This window comes from Syngnathus typhle, linkage group LG3 (genome assembly GCF_033458585.1).
Source record: "Syngnathus typhle isolate RoL2023-S1 ecotype Sweden linkage group LG3, RoL_Styp_1.0, whole genome shotgun sequence".
NCBI lineage: Eukaryota > Metazoa > Chordata > Actinopteri > Syngnathiformes > Syngnathidae > Syngnathus > Syngnathus typhle.
Window position 1 is genome coordinate 5,114,289 of NC_083740.1, and position 16,828 is coordinate 5,131,116.

At 41.5% G+C, this 16,828-nt stretch overlaps 1 protein-coding gene across 10 annotated transcripts in view; it reads left to right on the forward strand.

The window, feature by feature from the left end:
- The first annotated feature begins 249 nt into the window (after positions 1-249).
- The window catches only part of LOC133150794 (nuclear factor 1 X-type-like), a 97,890-nt gene continuing 81,311 nt past the window's right edge, over positions 250-16,828 (forward strand). For 2 of the 10 annotated variants that reach the window (XM_061273301.1, XM_061273304.1), the window contains exons 1-2: positions 254-835; positions 7,864-7,947. In XM_061273301.1, coding sequence (XP_061129285.1) covers positions 833-835; positions 7,864-7,947 — 87 coding nt within the window. In that variant the 5' untranslated portion in view covers positions 254-832. Of the gene's footprint in view, positions 836-7,863; positions 7,948-12,790; positions 13,001-16,828 lie in introns of those variants that run through there. The other 8 variants (XM_061273298.1, XM_061273299.1, XM_061273306.1 and 5 more) reach the window with 6 other exon arrangements.

Below are 16,828 nucleotides of genomic sequence, written 5' to 3' on the forward strand. Positions count from 1 at the left end.
CGTGCCCGCTCCGCAAACTCCGCACGGCGTTTATTAATAATTCACCCCTCCTCCTTACCTTCACACTAAATAACCACTTTGTGGTGCACGCAAACTGTGCGTGTGTGTGTTTGCGGTGCGCTACTTTGTGGTTAACAATATTACGCACCAATCTTCATTTTTTTGAATGCATCAATTCGGCAGCAGCTCTCTCATCTTTAAGGGGGGAGGCGGTGAGGGAACAAGGGTGAGGGAACAAGGGTGCCCCCCCCCACCCCAGTCGACGTGCAACTGCGCGGTGGGATCCACGCACATACACACGCGGGGAGAGAGAAAGAGAGAGAGAGACAGAGTCGGAAAGAGAAAGAGAGAGAGCGAGGTGCGAGTCTAAACAGATCGGGCGCACTACGCGCGAAGCGGCCAACACTTCACTTAATAATATTTTTCCTAAGTAGCCAGACAGAGCACAAAGGCACACCGACTTACTGTGCATCCCGTCCCATTTGTATTTTCCACTTTTTTTGCGTGCGAGGAGCAGAAGCGGAGCAGTCTGCGCAACTTTGGCCGCACGTACGACGAGACTTTTGGCGCGGACGTCTCGCAGCATGGCCGAGCGGCGTTGAAAACCCTCGAAAAGATTTTTTTTTTTCCTCCCGGTTGTCTTTTTTTGCTGCATTCTCGCGCAGTGGACTCACTTTTTGCGAGTCTCTGATTATTGTGTATGTGTGTGTGTGGAGGCTTCCGGCAACATCCAAGAGAGCAAGTCTAAGTCCCTCTCTCACTTTTTTTTGGAAGCTGAACTTTTTAAGGAAAATGGGGCATTGAGAGTGTTGGCAGATCTCCCTGCGCTATAATGGTACGTGCTGTGTAACTCAATAGTTTGCCTTTGTTGGCTACGTGGACACGAGTGTGTGTGCGTGGATGTGTGTGTGTGTGTGTGTGTGAGTGAGAGAGAGAGAGTGAACGTTCAACTAAACGTTGTTTGGCTGCGTTTGAGCTTTTGAGCAATTTGGATGCAGGCCTGTGCACACACCTGAGTGTGTATTTGTGTGTGTTTAGATCAAGCAGTGGCGCTATTCATTTCATTTCATTTTTGAGAAATTATCCAAGTGCCTAAATTGGAAGAAAAAATCCAACAATGCTTATTATTAATTCTATAATACCATTTTTCCCAAGAGTTTTCTATGAGGTGTGTGTTAAAAGAAGAGCAGGCCAGATGAATTGATTTAACAGGCTGTTTGTGGCCCGGGGGCCGCAGGTTTCGCACCCTGTCTAAATTGTTAAGGCAATGATGATTGAAAATAAGTGACATTTTTTGATATAGCTGATCTGTTTAGAGAGAGCAGTGAAAAGGATGCAGATTGAAGATCTTGGGTATCATTATTGATTTATCAGTTTTGTTTATTTTATTTTATTTTTTATCTGTACCACTGAGCACTTCATTTGTGTACTTGACGACACGCTGCAGACTAGCATGCAGGGGGCGGGGAGGTGAGGCACACAGAGAGTCTTTGTAACCCCCCTGAACAAGTGTTTTAATAGCCCCAAAGAGGATGTGAAAGCACCAATGTCGAACTATGGAAATTAGGCAAACCTTGTCCCGAATGAAGTTTTTTTTTTTTTTATCCTGCAGCAACCCGCAAATGCCGGAAGATCAAACTTGGGAAAATAAAAGATAATGAAAATTTGATCATTGAACATTTCTCTCTCTGTCATCAGATGGGGATGAATTCAAAAGCATGCCGCTCTAAAATATTTTTTGGTTTATGAAACAATAATAAGAAAATAAATTAGAAAAATAAAATAAAAAAACATCCATATTTTGGATATGTGTAATTTGCATTGGGCAGTTCAGTATGATACCACTTATGCGATTCATAGGATAATTTAATACCAATGATGGTAGTGACTTGTGTTTGTAATTGTCATGTTCAACAGAGCGAACACAAAAAATATCTGTTGAGATTACGTATATAAAGGAGCTTCATTAAATATTTCCCAAGAGGCCTCATCGCAAATTCATTTGAGTTCAACCTGCAATTTCGTCATATTCCAACCAGGGTGCCATGGAAAAAATAAAAGTTCTTTCGAATTTACCAGTAATCTCTCTCTGACAGCGACATATAATGACAAGCAGGACAATTAAATGCCCCACCACTAGATGGCAGATAGTCAAATTAACCCATGAATCCACCTGTTGCTATACATACAAGAGTACATGTAGATTATTTGAGATTTTTCATCTTTGAGTTATGAACTGCAGTCAAGCGTAGCGTCATACAAGTATTTAAAGATTTAAAGAGTCAAAGCAATCAAAACCTTTCCAGAAGCAAGATAGGATGACAACTAACTCCCATGTTTAATCTCAGTACCAAATCCATTTTGTGGCAAGATGGTGTTGCATAGCAGAACATCATCATCATGTTAAAGGGGGCGGGGCTGGCACGCCACCTTTTATTATTCCATGGGATTAAAAGGATTGTTATTTCAAATAAGATATAACCGAGTGAGCTGTTTCATACAATGTGTTGATTTCTTCAGTCATGCCATGTGCGCTGTAATGCAACTCCTTGTTTCCTGCCCTTTGCTGTTAACGCGGCAAAAAAAGGATAACACCTTTAACCACACAAAGGGAGGATTGTACCAGTCCAGACCTCTTTGTTAAAAGCGTTTGCAGACCAGGAGTGAAGAGTTGTAAAATGCCTTGATGTCGTCACGTTGGGAAAGTTGGGCGAGTGAAGATTAGGTGGTTGCGGGTTCGATTCTGTCTGGAGTTTGCATGTTCCCCCCGTGCCTGCGTGGGTATTTTCTGAGTATTGAGGTTTCCTCTTACATTCCAAAAACATGTATGGTGGGTGAATTAAGTGACCTAAATTGTCCAGTGAGTGTGAATGGTCTATTTGTGCCCTGTGATTGGCTGGCGACCAGTTCAGGGTGACCCTAAAATGTTTTGCATGGTTGCGTCACTTATTGTGTTGCTTATATTTTACATACACACATTTCATATTTGGAGTTTATATCGTTGTTGCTGGGTTAAGGGACCAAAAATAAAATAATGGGTTGTCCAAAAATATTTCTGCCAGGTACGACATTGGCATCGCCCGCCCTTGAAATACTTAAAAGCGCCACATTTTGCAATAAAACATGAAAAATGATCCATTTTGATCTATATTGTCTATTAAAAATGAAATAAACACATTTTATTGAGGACGCCATGTTTCAAAAATGTGATATTTTGTCACGTCAACGTTACATTTTGGCATAACAATCCAACTTTTTCCATGACCGTGCTACATTTTGACTCAAAAATGTGTGGTTTGGCCCGTGTGAAGTTCCTGGCTAAGGCCACACGGGGAAGTAAGGCCAGTGGAACTCGGGTTTATCTGGTGTACAGAGGTGGTGTGGAGTGCAAGCAGCGTGGCAGCAAAAAATCTTGCGGCCTGGAACCTCCCGTGTTACAATTGGCACGCCATTATCTAAAGGCAGCAGTTACGGACGAGCCTGTCGAGCAAGATCATGATAGTTTACAGGCGGCGTGCCAGCCTGAGCTGATGTTCAGGTGTGTCACAATGTGTGCAAACTTGTTTCCCTCGTAGAATGTTTTCTGCTTGACTTTCAGGATCAGCTCAGGCACCTGTGCCTCCACCTACTTAATAGCTCACTAGAATTTCACTTTGTTGTGTTGCCAGTGTCCTCGTTTAGCACTCCTGCAGGGAAAGCACAGACGCAGGCCAGATCGGAAAGCACTAAGTAGGGATTATCGATATCACTTTTTTTTTTTCCAGACAGCTACCACTACGAGAACTCTACTGACGAATAGTCACCGACACCGGTACTAAGTAACCGATACCAGGTGTATTTGTAATTTGTATTCAACCAATGTCATCTAACTTTGAAGACCTTTTATTTTTTTCCTGACAAAAGGCAGAACAGTCACGTTGCGATGGTTCAAATAAAATACAAAATAAATCACTCTGATTTAGGATTCATTTGAAATTATTGATTATATTTTTAATTAAATACAAATTGTGTCCCAAAATGTCATGTGTATGAACATGCTGCGTTATGCCTGGAAAGTGATAAAAAATATATTTATCCACAAAAAGTCACAAACTGCTAGTAAAATTATTACAAAAAAATTACATGAAGGAATGAAAATCCATACTTAATTATTTTATTTGCCAACCATAGGTTAAGTTTTTCATTTTTTAAATTTTGGAATGTCCTTGTTTTTTTTTCCTCAAAGCCATTATATCCATCGATAAAGATTCATATATTTGTGCATTTTCTGCACTGTAGATTTAAAATCTGTTTTGGAGTAAAGAGAAAGAAATTAATATGGATTCATTGAGAAATGGGTTAAATAATTGACAGATTAATCGACTATTAAAATAATTGTTAGTTGCAGCCCTAAATATAATTGGGTTAGCTCAAAGTATGTTGACTACTAATTTCAGTAACTATGCTGTAAGAACGAGCTTGGCTGTACTTGTGACCTCCATCACCCTCAAGTGGAGTGAAATCATTAAGGCCCACTCATTCATCTACTCACCCTCATTTTTTAAAGGAACCCTACCCGATTCTCATCTTCTTTCTCACCAATGCTCATCCTCCTCTTGAGACGTCGATGTGAAAAATAGCATTTTTCCAACATATCTCCCCGAGGTAGCTTTGGCAGGCGCTCACACGGCGGCCGCGTCTGCCTTTCAAACATCCCCCTCGCACTCGGCGGAACAGATCGCCGGTGACGCCCGCCTACCTGGCCGTCCGGTGTCTTTTGAAGAGGTAGCCATCTTTTGCAGCTTAGCTGGACTTGCTTTGTGTGTGCGTTTCTGTGTGTGCGACAAATCTTCCATTGTCCCCTTCTTTTTTTTTTCAACCTGACCTTCAACATGGACAATCTATGCTCATGGCTAACAAATCAGGCTAATAAAAACACACTTGCCTCACTTCCAAAGAATTTGCCCATACAGTGCGGAATAATACTATACAGGAGTGACGTTAAATAAAAAGCTCTTCTTTTGTTATACTTTTACAAAACGATCCATCAGATGGCTGAGACAAACAAAAAGTTGAAAACAAAATCCAAATTGCATCCTCATGCATATTTCTTGAGTGGGGAAAATGTGTCTCAATTAACACATTTGCATGGGGTGATGATGGCCGACTCCAAATAGGTCACTGACTCAATCTCCCGCCTCCGAATCTTCCCTCTAAAATGTTAATTAAGGAGGGCTTTGAGATTTTTCTGCTCAGGGCTGGCCATATGGGCCGGGCATATGTTATATGTATATATAGTACAATTTATAATTCATACAGCACTGCAGGAGGGAGCGTTTGAGGCACTGCATTTTTTTAATTTATTTTTTTTACTACAAAGGGGAGTCAGTATGTTCGGGCCTCCCAAGTGGCAGGTAGCGGAGCTTAGCCCATTTATTAGTTTCATGTTATTCACTGTTCCACAATGGGATCAACACCTGTTTCTCTGGCGAATGACTTAAAAGAGCGTTAGAATGGCTGAGTGCCTCTTGCTTAATAGGAAATGAATGCAAGACATCTTATTGTGTTTTCACTCAGATCACATGATGTTCAATTTAAGTGTAGTCTGTATCAGGCCTGTGGATTCTCTTCTGTCAGGGGTCAGTTTAGTCCTCCAAGGGCCTGCTGACTTTAATTCTGTTCCCAATATTTTGCCTTGTCATTGTTATTGTGATACATACACGATGGATAAATAATTTATGGCTGGAACGAAGCTGATCGGTTTTGAAAAATAATCAAATTGCGATTTGAAAATTGCTTTCTACTCCGTTATGATGTTGATTTGAATTTCATTAATTGTGAGTATTGTTATGTTGTCTGTCCACATGTGTTGCTCCCCCATTTGTATTGAAATCATCCAAGGGTTTTAGCTCACAGTGACATCAATGCAAGTTTCATTAGCCCATCTAAGGCGTTTTTCTGCATTGAGCAGACTTTCATTTAAGACCAAGCCATTTGGTCGGTTTAAATACGCAATCCCTAAATCAGTTTATGTCGTTTTGCAGTAAACTTAAACTGGCTGTGGCAATATAGAGCTAAAAACCCAAATTTTGAAGACTCGTTCAATATCTGCCAAATTGCTTGTTGCTGTAAAAATGAGTTGAGTTCACTTGTTTAGGAAGGGGAGTAAAATTGTAAAGTTATTTTTTAGGATGGTCTCAGCCGTTACCAAGCAAATCCACCCTTCCCTTATGATTTGCTGTAAAAATGTTTTAAGATGAAAAAAATAAGATTCCGCGGGGACTAAGAAAAGCAACCCCTGATTGATTTGATTGTCATAGCAGTGGAGTCCAAAAACATTTGTCCTTATATTGCCTTTGGAAATGGATGTTGCCTTCCACATTCCCAACTGAGCCAGTTGTCCCACTGCCACCCTCCTACCACACGTATTAATCATCAAAATGGGCCGCGGCAGCCAATGGCAACGACTCCGTCGACGTCACTTTTCCCCTCCGTGTCGGCCAATCGGGTGAGGCTTGACGCCGCACCTGACCTTGTCTCCGACCAAGACGAGCCAATCGCAGAACCCGCATCGCACACCTGATTTACCGTGCTCCGGTTGGCTGGCGACTGCTCCTGCACAGGTGCCACAAATCTGGGCGTCCAATCGAATGCAATGTGGCCTGGCAGAGGACGACGTCGTATAATACGGTGCGACGCAGTCGCTTCTTATCAGCGGGCCTCGATCCCGCCATCCAGTCGGAACAATGGGCAGTGTGTTTCCCCTGTAAGCAATGTTTATGCACTAATAAAGATGATTAGAAAATCACACAATTGCCAAAAAATGGAAGGTTTGTGAGTGCAGATTATCTGTAATAAAACAGCAAGGGTGGAGAGAAGGGGGGGGGGCAAAGGCCTCTCATTGCGAAGGATATGAATAGCCTTTGTTTTCGCCACAACTCGCGGCTGTGCGGTCTGCCAGCGTCTGGCTCTTATTATGGGGTTTGTGTCTGTGCGTCTGCTTAAGTGGCACGCACGTGGACGCCCCGTGTGCATGCGTGCCGGCATGTGTATGTAAATATGTGCAGGTGATTAGAGTTTTTTTTTTTTTGTATGTAGCCATTTAAACAATGTCCTGGTGTCGTCGCTGAATAAATGTGTCACGGGGTCCCGGCTGGCACAAGAGCGGCTGTTTGCTTTTTTATCCGTTAAAGTTGTGAAATGAAATAGGATTTCGCAGAACGCCGCGGCGGCTGCGGGATTTGGGCTCCCTTCGGCTAAGCGGAGCCGGGATAGCTTGATCCAATCAGCGGCACCGACTGCGAGGAGAGCCCATTTCACAGCGCCCGGCTCTGCCAGAAGTCTGTCTTGCTGGCCTGCTTGAATTAGAATACAAATGAAGCTCGCTGAATGCACACATGTATGGATACAGAGGTGTACTTACACACTGGGCTGGATTGAGATGACGCTCAAGATTTGCTCTGTGTCGAGAAAATAAACATTTGCAAAGACGTCGTTTTTCAAATGAGAATGTAAATTTGAAGTGACGTTTCCACACTTGTTTTTTTTTAAAGCGCTTGACACAAAGGAGATATTTTGCTTCCTCCCAAAGTTACATTGACATCATACTCGTTAATAGCATACTGGCAACAACAACAATACAGGAAATATCACTTAATTAAGTAACGTCATGCCTGCGTGAGCATTAATCCAATAAAAAAATTTCCAACCTCAATTTTAAAGGTTGTTAGGATTATTAACTGCCTAACCAGATTTCTCAAGACGAAACGATCTGCATTTTTCTCAGTTGTCAATATTTTTGGGCTATTTTTCTGCCCCTCACCGATGCACATGACCAATTTTGATAATGACTATTTCATTTTTTTTTTTCCCTCTGTTTTGCAGGCTACCGACGCTTACCTGGTGAACGACGATCCTGTCAGAGGCCCAGGCGTGCCTGAATGTTTCCTTGTGTCTGATACATACAGGGTATATATACACAAACACACTCACACACATAAACGCACACGCACAAAATCGAATGAACCGCGTACACAAGGGATTCATTTTCTGGCCATACAAACAAGCCGAGTGGATAAAAATGATCTACTCTACCTTGACTCACTGTTGTTGCATTTTTTTTTTTTTTGGACAACCTCATCCCCCCCCAACAACATATTTAACACATTCAGCACTATGCATGTTCTCACAGAAATTTAGATGAATTTTCTGTAACAGATTGGGACAATTTTACATTACCACTGGCTTCAAACAATTTCAAATGTTAGTATGAATTTCCTTTGCATGTAAATTGGAACCAAGCGTTCCAACTGAGTTCTACAACGTTGTGTTGCATACTGCCGGTGTCATTTTCGTCCAAAAGTCTCATCCCGTAAGCCATAAAATGATGCATTACGAATTCCTTGGCATGCATGAATGCACCTTAAAATTGCGACTTTTCTGCTGTACATTTCATTCCCCCCCCCCATGTATCACTTATGCTCCGTAGTGAGGATTTGTTAAGGCGTATTTTCATTTTTAATGGGACTAAACGTGTTCCCAGCTAAAGCACAATAAAGTATTGTGAAAGAATTTTACAAGTGTTTTAAACACATTTTAAGTATATCCCACAATATAAATCAGTGGCTTTACCCTCAAATTGTTCTAATTACCTTTGTAGGATTTTTGACAGTTGCTTATTAAATTCCTTATAATAGTAATTGATTTTTCATTGTGGCCTTGATACTACTTCATACAATTATTGACATAACTGCAGGACGTCCTTCATGAAGATGTACACATCCTGTTGTATATAAACAAAAAACGTGATATAATCCAAAGCAGCCGGACTGAAAACGTGAGCTGCCATTACACACGGTACACTCTTAAAAAGCAGCAGGCCCGCCACATTGCACACACACACACACATGCACACACACTGAGATTGCAAACAGACCCGTAACGTCTCCTGCGTACGAGATGCTTGTTAGCCATAATGGCCAGTCTGACTGCATATGTAGTGTACGTCCATGACTGGTACGCTGACATAAACAGCGTTTGAAATGGAGCCACAACAAGCCGTCTCACACGTTTGGCCCGCTAATGGCGATATCAGCCTTGGCTTTTAACGTACAGCGTAACCACAAGAGATGGTAAACATAAAATGCGCGGCCAGTGGCGCGTGTCAACGGGAGACCACAACACGCTCGAGTGTTGTCACACCATGTGGTTTTTCCTCGTGTGGCAAACACAGTCTCGGAAACCGCCAGAGCTCCAGGGAGGGGGCTTTTCTTCAGCGTGGCGGTCAAGATGGGAAACATGGAGTTTTTAGATGCAAACCTGAGTTCTGGTGTTTGGTAATTCCGCCTGCGGTTGCTATAGTTTGTGATTTGGCTGCCGGAGCGCCTGCGTCGTGTTGAATACTGAGATGGGCGTCTAGGCTCGACTCCAGCTACACACAAAGAGGCCTGCTGAAGTCAGACACAGTAGAAGAGCCATGTAGAATCGAGCGCGTCATGGTTGGGAACTGGACCGTGACACCTTTCCAAACTGACCTAATCCTCATCAGTATTAAATCATTTTGAAGGCCATTTTTTTCCTGGTCATTGATTAGTAGTAAAATCCACACAATGAAGGGACTGCCCACCAACAGTGGGCGCTGCAATCCCCCCATGTGATGTGACTCAGCCAATCAAATCATTCAGTCGGGGCACTTTATGCGGATTGGGTGTGTGTGTGTAAGGCAATCGGCGGTTAAAAATGTTCAGGGTACGAAGAGTTGTACTTTATACAGAGCGTAGAAAAATAATGTTACATGTTGCTGATATTAGTGCACACTATAATATGTGAAATATTCTATTTCGCAGTCCTGCACTTAAGACCTTTGAGATGCAGCATCTCAAATCCAAAGGGGTCAAAGACAAAATGGCTCCCTCAAATATTAGCATCAGAATATCTTTACAGGTCTTGTAGTTGAAACACACAAAGATTTAGCAAAAAAAAAGCACCATAGCGAAATATAGATTACAATGTTAATATAAACAATACAAAATTAAGATCAAATTACAAAAATGCTTCTCTTTTAGACAGTAAACAGTTCTTGTAATCGTCTCAGTTCATTGTAAACTGCTGAGACCATTTAAAACTGTTGTTGCTAACCAAAACAGCAGCACAAAAGCAGTCTAGACAATAAATATAGTTACTGTTGATCCTAATAGAATTTTAGAATTATATCGATTATACCTCATACAATTTTAGTGTTTTTTATGTGTATATCTATTGAAAGTATACAACTGCTTACTCTAACAAAATATTTGAATTTAAATTGTTAAGCATACCTTATGATGTTCCGGACCTGGGCTCAAAGACATTTTATTCTGGGCTGAACCTTTAACTAAATACCGCCCGATGAGGAGTGAAAAGCCGAAAGTAGGAGAGAAAAGGAAAAAGAGAAAGAGAAGAGGGTGTGCGACAGCTTTGGGGTTTGGAGCTGTGCCTTGCTGGGGTGTGGTTTGGAATGAGGAGCGACTAATGGAAAGAAATACACTCGGCCCCCTTCACCTTTTTCACTCTTTCCCCCATTTTTCTTTCCACTCTTGCTTGCCTATGTAGTATCTTTGAGCGCAAGACGAAAGAATGTAAGTGTGTGTTCATGCATGTGTGTTTGTGTGTGCGCACACGCTGCGGTAAGTATCCCACATAGGCTGAGGTCTCGTAAAGCTCCATACCCCCCCACACCCCTCACTTTAAAAACTTGGCATTGAAGCACCCGGGTTACTTCAACCTCCAAGACCGCACCCTATAGCCTGCATTTACACACGTACACACACACTACACAATGTTCCCGCGCACACACTCTGGAGGCAGGGGCTTATGTGTAATTGCAGGCACTCTGCCTGCATATATGAGTTTGATTAGTCCGAGGAGCAGGGAGCGGGTGAGGATAAAGCCGAGGCTGATTAGAACCAGAGAGTATCACTTGCATACAATGGGAGTCACATTGAAGCAGCTTTGGACCGCTCGGTCCAAGTTCAGGTATCAACTGTCCGCATGTGTAGTAGCTATTATGCACAGCACGGTGCAAAAGGAGCTAGACATTGTTACGCTTTGGAAAAAAGAAAAGAAGAAAATAGGGGCGGTTATAAATTACAAGCATCCAGAAAGCAAATGTGCATTTTGCAGTAAAACGTTGTTGGTTTCTTCAAAGCATGCCAGGAGGTCCGTAGAAATATATATATATATATATATTATTACATTCTAAATATGATGTGGTGTCATTTATAACTAACAGGCGACGTTAGCGTGGCTCCTCAAATCCGCGTTGTAAAAGTTAATTCAACGCAAATTTTGGTTAGTGTTGGAGCCAGCCATTTTCTGCTACTGTAAATTCAAAACTGGTTGCTGTCATCTCATTACAGTCACACGTTAAGCGAGTCAACATTGTATAGCAAATGTCAAAGGAGTACCTCAAGGATGCGCCTTATGCCCCCTTGCCCTCATTTTACACTCAATTTTTTGGCATCAGAAAATTGACATTTATCTTATTCATGTAGATTCTACTTTGACCAATTAAATCTTAGAATACATGGAAAGGGTACCTTAAAAAAAAACTATATTAAATCACAATTGCAATAGTGAGGTGTATTTTTTTTATTTATTTTTTAAACTACTACATACTCTTATTTAGTTGGAATCTTTGGAGTAGCAAAGTGGTCTAGTGGTTGCCTCCCAGTTCACAGGCTCATGATTTTATCTCCTCTGTGGAGTTTGTGGCAACTCCAGCTTCCTCTCACATTTTCAAAACATGCACGTTAAGGTCAGTGGACACAAAATTGGCCATAAGTGTGAATGTAAACGTGTGTAAGATACATGTGTGTACCCCGTTTCTCAGAAAAGATGCACTAGCCCACCCTAATAAGGGTAAGCAAAGATGGAAGAGAAATTGCAATCACTTTACATATTTGTTCTTGCCTAGTCATGCTTTTGAATGTCAAATGTAGTACAGACTGACAAAAAAAGGCAAGCTTTTCCTTTAACACGTGATGTTTGTCTAACGAGATGCACAACCTTTGCACGGACAAACTCAACATTAGCTTACAAACAATCCACAAATATGGCCAAAATTCAGTATTGAGCACTTTTTAAAAAAAAGGCAATTTAACTATGAAAACATTGGGTTTGTCACAGAAATGTTTTACTGCATATATTGGAATTATTATAATGTCGGAAATGGGTTTTTGTTCGTGTTGGCACTTTGCGTAAAAAGTGGAAGAACTGCTGCAATTTTGGGATAGCGACTTACCTGCTAACAGATGGGGACTGTTGAAAATGACAGTTTAAGAGAGCTTGTTAAGTAAAATACAACTCAGTTTGTTAAATTGTTATCGGGACATTTAGAAGTCATCAAGGGGCGTCTGACAGGATGATAACATGCATGGAAACGAGGAAAAGAAATGACATGTATGGGCATGGGTCTTATTGAATGCATTGGAGAGGGAGGAAAAAATAAGATGGCTTGTAATTGTTTGCATTGCTATAATTATTAGTTTTTCTTCATCTTCTTTTTATTTGTGCATAACATGCTCCGTAATGGAAGCTTACGTGTTTCATTAACCACAGCCTTTTCATTCTGTTCAGTTCTGCAGAAGAAAAGGTCGGGAGTTTTCGAAGTTCTAATAAAAAACAGTCGACGTACAGTAGAGTACAGTTTTGCACGGGGAGGGGAGGGGAGTGAGAGTGAGGGGGGAGAGCATGAGTGAGGGAGGGGTGGAGGGCATGAGCGAGGGAGGGGGGGGGGCATGAGCGAGTGAGGGCGGGAGGGAGGTAGAGCAGAGAAAAAAGTTTCCCCTAAAAGTTGGTGCGGAGCTCGGCGGCACAGTGAGCGAGGCGGGGTTAGAGCCTGCACCGAGCCACAGTACCGAGCCTCGGCCAGCCTTTGCAATGCGGCACCGCAGCGAACCTCCTCCATCCACGTTGACTCGCGACCGCTCCGACCGCCACCTATAGACTCTCAACCATGTACTCCCCTTACTGCTTGACACAGGTACGCACTTTTATGTTGTCCTTTAGCAAAATCGGATTTTTTTTATTTTATTTTAATCGCTTTGTGGCTTGTCCCGTTTTCCGGTCTTGCGTGCCTGCCCGAGGCTGTGCGCCGGTTGCAGAGTACGTGCGAGCTGCCGCTTTTTCGCTTTCCTCCCCTCGGAATTTCCTCTACTTTTGCCGTGCTACTTTTCAACCTAAGATTCAGCACTCCTTTTTTTTATTTTTATTTTTTTTACAGCGCTATTGCATTTGACGTTCCAGTGCGGCGCTACGCGATCGAGAGCAAATGGCGCTTCTCCCACTTTATCTTTTATAAACCTATCACGAAGTACAGTACAGTACAGTAGATTAGTGTGCAAGTGTTCGGGTTTGACCCTAATTAAAGTGAACGCAAGTTGACTTGAAACCCTACCGACAGGTTTAACCGACTTGTTGCGTTCACGGACCGAGGAAGTGGGAGATGTGCCGTACGCACGCTCTCGTTCACGGCCAAGGGCGAGTTGGCGCTGTCGTGGTGCTTTCACGGTCACGGTGGACGCCCTCATAAGCGCCCCCCCTACTCACGACGTATTCACGGTCATGTCATTTTTAGTCGTGAGAATGCGTTTTGCGTGCACGCGTGGGCACGTGGTGCGTTTAGGGTGCGAGAGGAGGGCTTAACAACATTTTTGAAGCACGGCGTTTTTCTTTAGTATTAAAATTATGTTAATAGCAAGCATTACATTAACTGCATGGATATAATTCATTAATTACATGACAGTATGCATGTGGTCATAATTTTGTCTTTTTTTAATTTTCATAACTACAGTAATGTTGCTTCAACCTATTGCTGGAGTTAATAAATACTTATGTATGTGTGAGTGATAGGACACGTTTACTGTTTTAAAGGCCTTGTAACACATATATTTTATGTTATGCTAAAATATAAATCAAGTTGATTTTCATAAATGGCAAAATAAATTCAATATTAAGTATGCACTATGAAAAAAACAAAACGATTTTATCTAAAAACAGAAAGTCTAGGATCTGGTTCACCTTCACTTTGAAAGCATATTGCCATAATAATCATTATAATTTACAAATGCTAAGAATGTTTTAGTAAGTGATAGGTCAATGATTGTTTTGATGTGATGAATCACACATATTAGTATTGTTTGACTTATTTGACATAAATTTAATAAAGGATCACAATAAAGGTCATATTAAATGACCTTTTATTATTTTTTCCAGCTCTTTGTTTTGTATGTTGCAGATTTGAAAAAATGTAGATTGTGCCTTTTTAAAATGAGATTGTACAACAGACAAAAGCATTTTTTTTCCTACAGTTTTAGAAAATGCTCCATATTAGGTGGAACATTTATACCTTAGCTTCACCCACCAGTTATTTTTTTTCCAACAACCTTTTCCATGCATGATGTAGGATTTTCATTACTCACTAATCAGGTGCTACCATCACGCATTTTGCGGCAGTCATTACTGAAGTAGTTTATCATTTCTACACTTTTTAATAATTTTTTTAATTTTACCCTGCCAGTTACCTTTTTACTGACCCAAAACGTGCTATCCACTTTTTTTCCCCCCAATCAATTTTGAAAGCTGTATTCCATAAATCAGACAACCCGTGTCCTTAAACACAGCAATCTGTTGTGTGCGTGTGTTCGCGCAAGCGCGCGCACGAGAGCTCCACATGGAAAACATGTGGATTCCCTCTCAGTGTTACTTGCAGAAACACGTTTCCTCTGCCCGTTTGCACAAGTGAATCACACAATTTTTAATCACTCTTGTATATGTTGAATTAATCACACCACTTGTGTCCTTTAAACGACTCCTTACACGTCCCTTGACCTTTCCGCCGTCTGCCTCTCTGGCATAAGGCACTGCGCGTGCATGTGTGTGTGCGGCACATTTCCTAATCAATATTCTATTTGATTTCTGCATATTTAGTAGAGACGATTTGCAAGCCTGCTGCTATGAGTGTCCGAGTTCCCGCCGTCTTTCCGTTAATTAAAACGAATTGGCAGATATGGGCCACGCAGTGCATGATGGGCATGTTCCAGAAGATGAATATCAAATTCGAAAAAACAAAAAACAAAAAAAAACGTAGTAGGTCATTTCTATTCGCTTTTAATTTGGAAGCCACACTTTTTTATGTTGAAGCTCCGCACGTGACGATACACGCGTACCGTACGTCGTTCCCTGATCATACCTCGTGAATAATTAAGATTTATATTTAGAAGTGGTGAAGACAACCTTTGAGTACATTATTAATAGCGCTAAAGAGCTTCTTTGGAAATGACCGTGCCCGAAAAAGGTGCAGCCAAGAATGTGGAACTCTGGCAGCGGTTCACAGTCCTCGTGACGGAGTAAACGTATTTGCATAAAGTTTTGATGCGATGTGAAGGTTGCGGGGGCGTCTTTAATTAAAACTTTTATGTGCGGTGTTTTCAAATCAATTATCTCAGCCTCCAGTTAAGTCGCCGCCAACGCTGCCAACTTTTGAATCTGCGTGCAAACTAATGAGATGCACAACTTGGTGCAACGCACTTTAGGGGAGAAATAAAGAACTTTTATTCTCACTCATTAGGGTTTGATGTCAAATTATGTATGCTTGTGATTGTTAATTTTTCATTTTTTATTTTAATGGGGCTTTCCATATTGTAGGTGAAAACTTGCTTAACCTGCAATGCATACCCTCCCACACAGTGACGCTACACTTAAATATTTATTTATTAATTAATCGGGAAAGCAATATAGAAAATTGATGGAAAAAATATCCAATTCTGAATTTTAACCTGTTATTGCTCCCAACATAAAAATTATTTAAAATTATGTGAGATGCTATTGAACAGCGGTCAATAGCAGCATATGATACCAGTTTGCAAATATCTTGCAATTATATCTCCGCAACCTTCCTGATATGTTTTTCTGTCCGTAATTTTTATTGGCTTTATGATATCAGTATTTTTTAATACTGTATGAAATATGTTGGATTGCTTTTCTCTGAACATTTGCACACTTTTGGAGGGAAAATGAAAAGCATTGCTGGAATGCTTCGTTAATGTTTTTTTGACACAAGAATTTTTTTATGAAGAATATTTCAAAAGTAATTTCCAGCTTGAGGTGTTTCTAATGCTTAACGCTTCTTCCTCCACATTCACATAATTTTTTTCATATGTTTTTTGGCACACTGTTGCATTAATGTGAAAGTTTGATTCAAGGAAAATATTTTCTGTGATCGTTGACGGCACTCGTGAATGCTTGTCTCAGCATTCACATACCCGCATTTTTTTTCCCCTTTTCCACACAAAAGTACCAGTGTGAATGTCTGTCACTCAGCATCCCCCCCCCCAAAAAGTATTTTATATCCACAAAAGCATTAGTGTGAGGTGACGTGCGAATGCTCGTCTCTCAGCATCCGCACAATCATGTTAAGGTACACAACAGGAAAGTGGCAGAATTTTAGTTTGGGACACAAAAGTGTAAATGCGAGTCTGCGCATGTTTTCCGTCATAGCACTATTTCCAAATGGTTGACTCTTAGCAGCCTGTGGCACAATTAAGCGAAAGCTTCACAGTTTGTATCGTTTTCATGGCACCCCAAGTAAGGTAGACTTTTGTTATTTCGTAAAATGTTGCGGTCGCGCACTGGCTCAGGGCGGGCCCAGTAAATGCATTGAAGAATAGGTTTGCTGTAGTGGAAGGAAGGCCGGCTGAAAAGTGGGCAGACTTCGGTGCCAGGACGTCAAGCAGGCGGTGGGATGCAAGCCGGCAAGCAGGCAGGCGGGCAGGCGCAACCCAGGGGTACATTGTGTTCTTTTTATTTATTC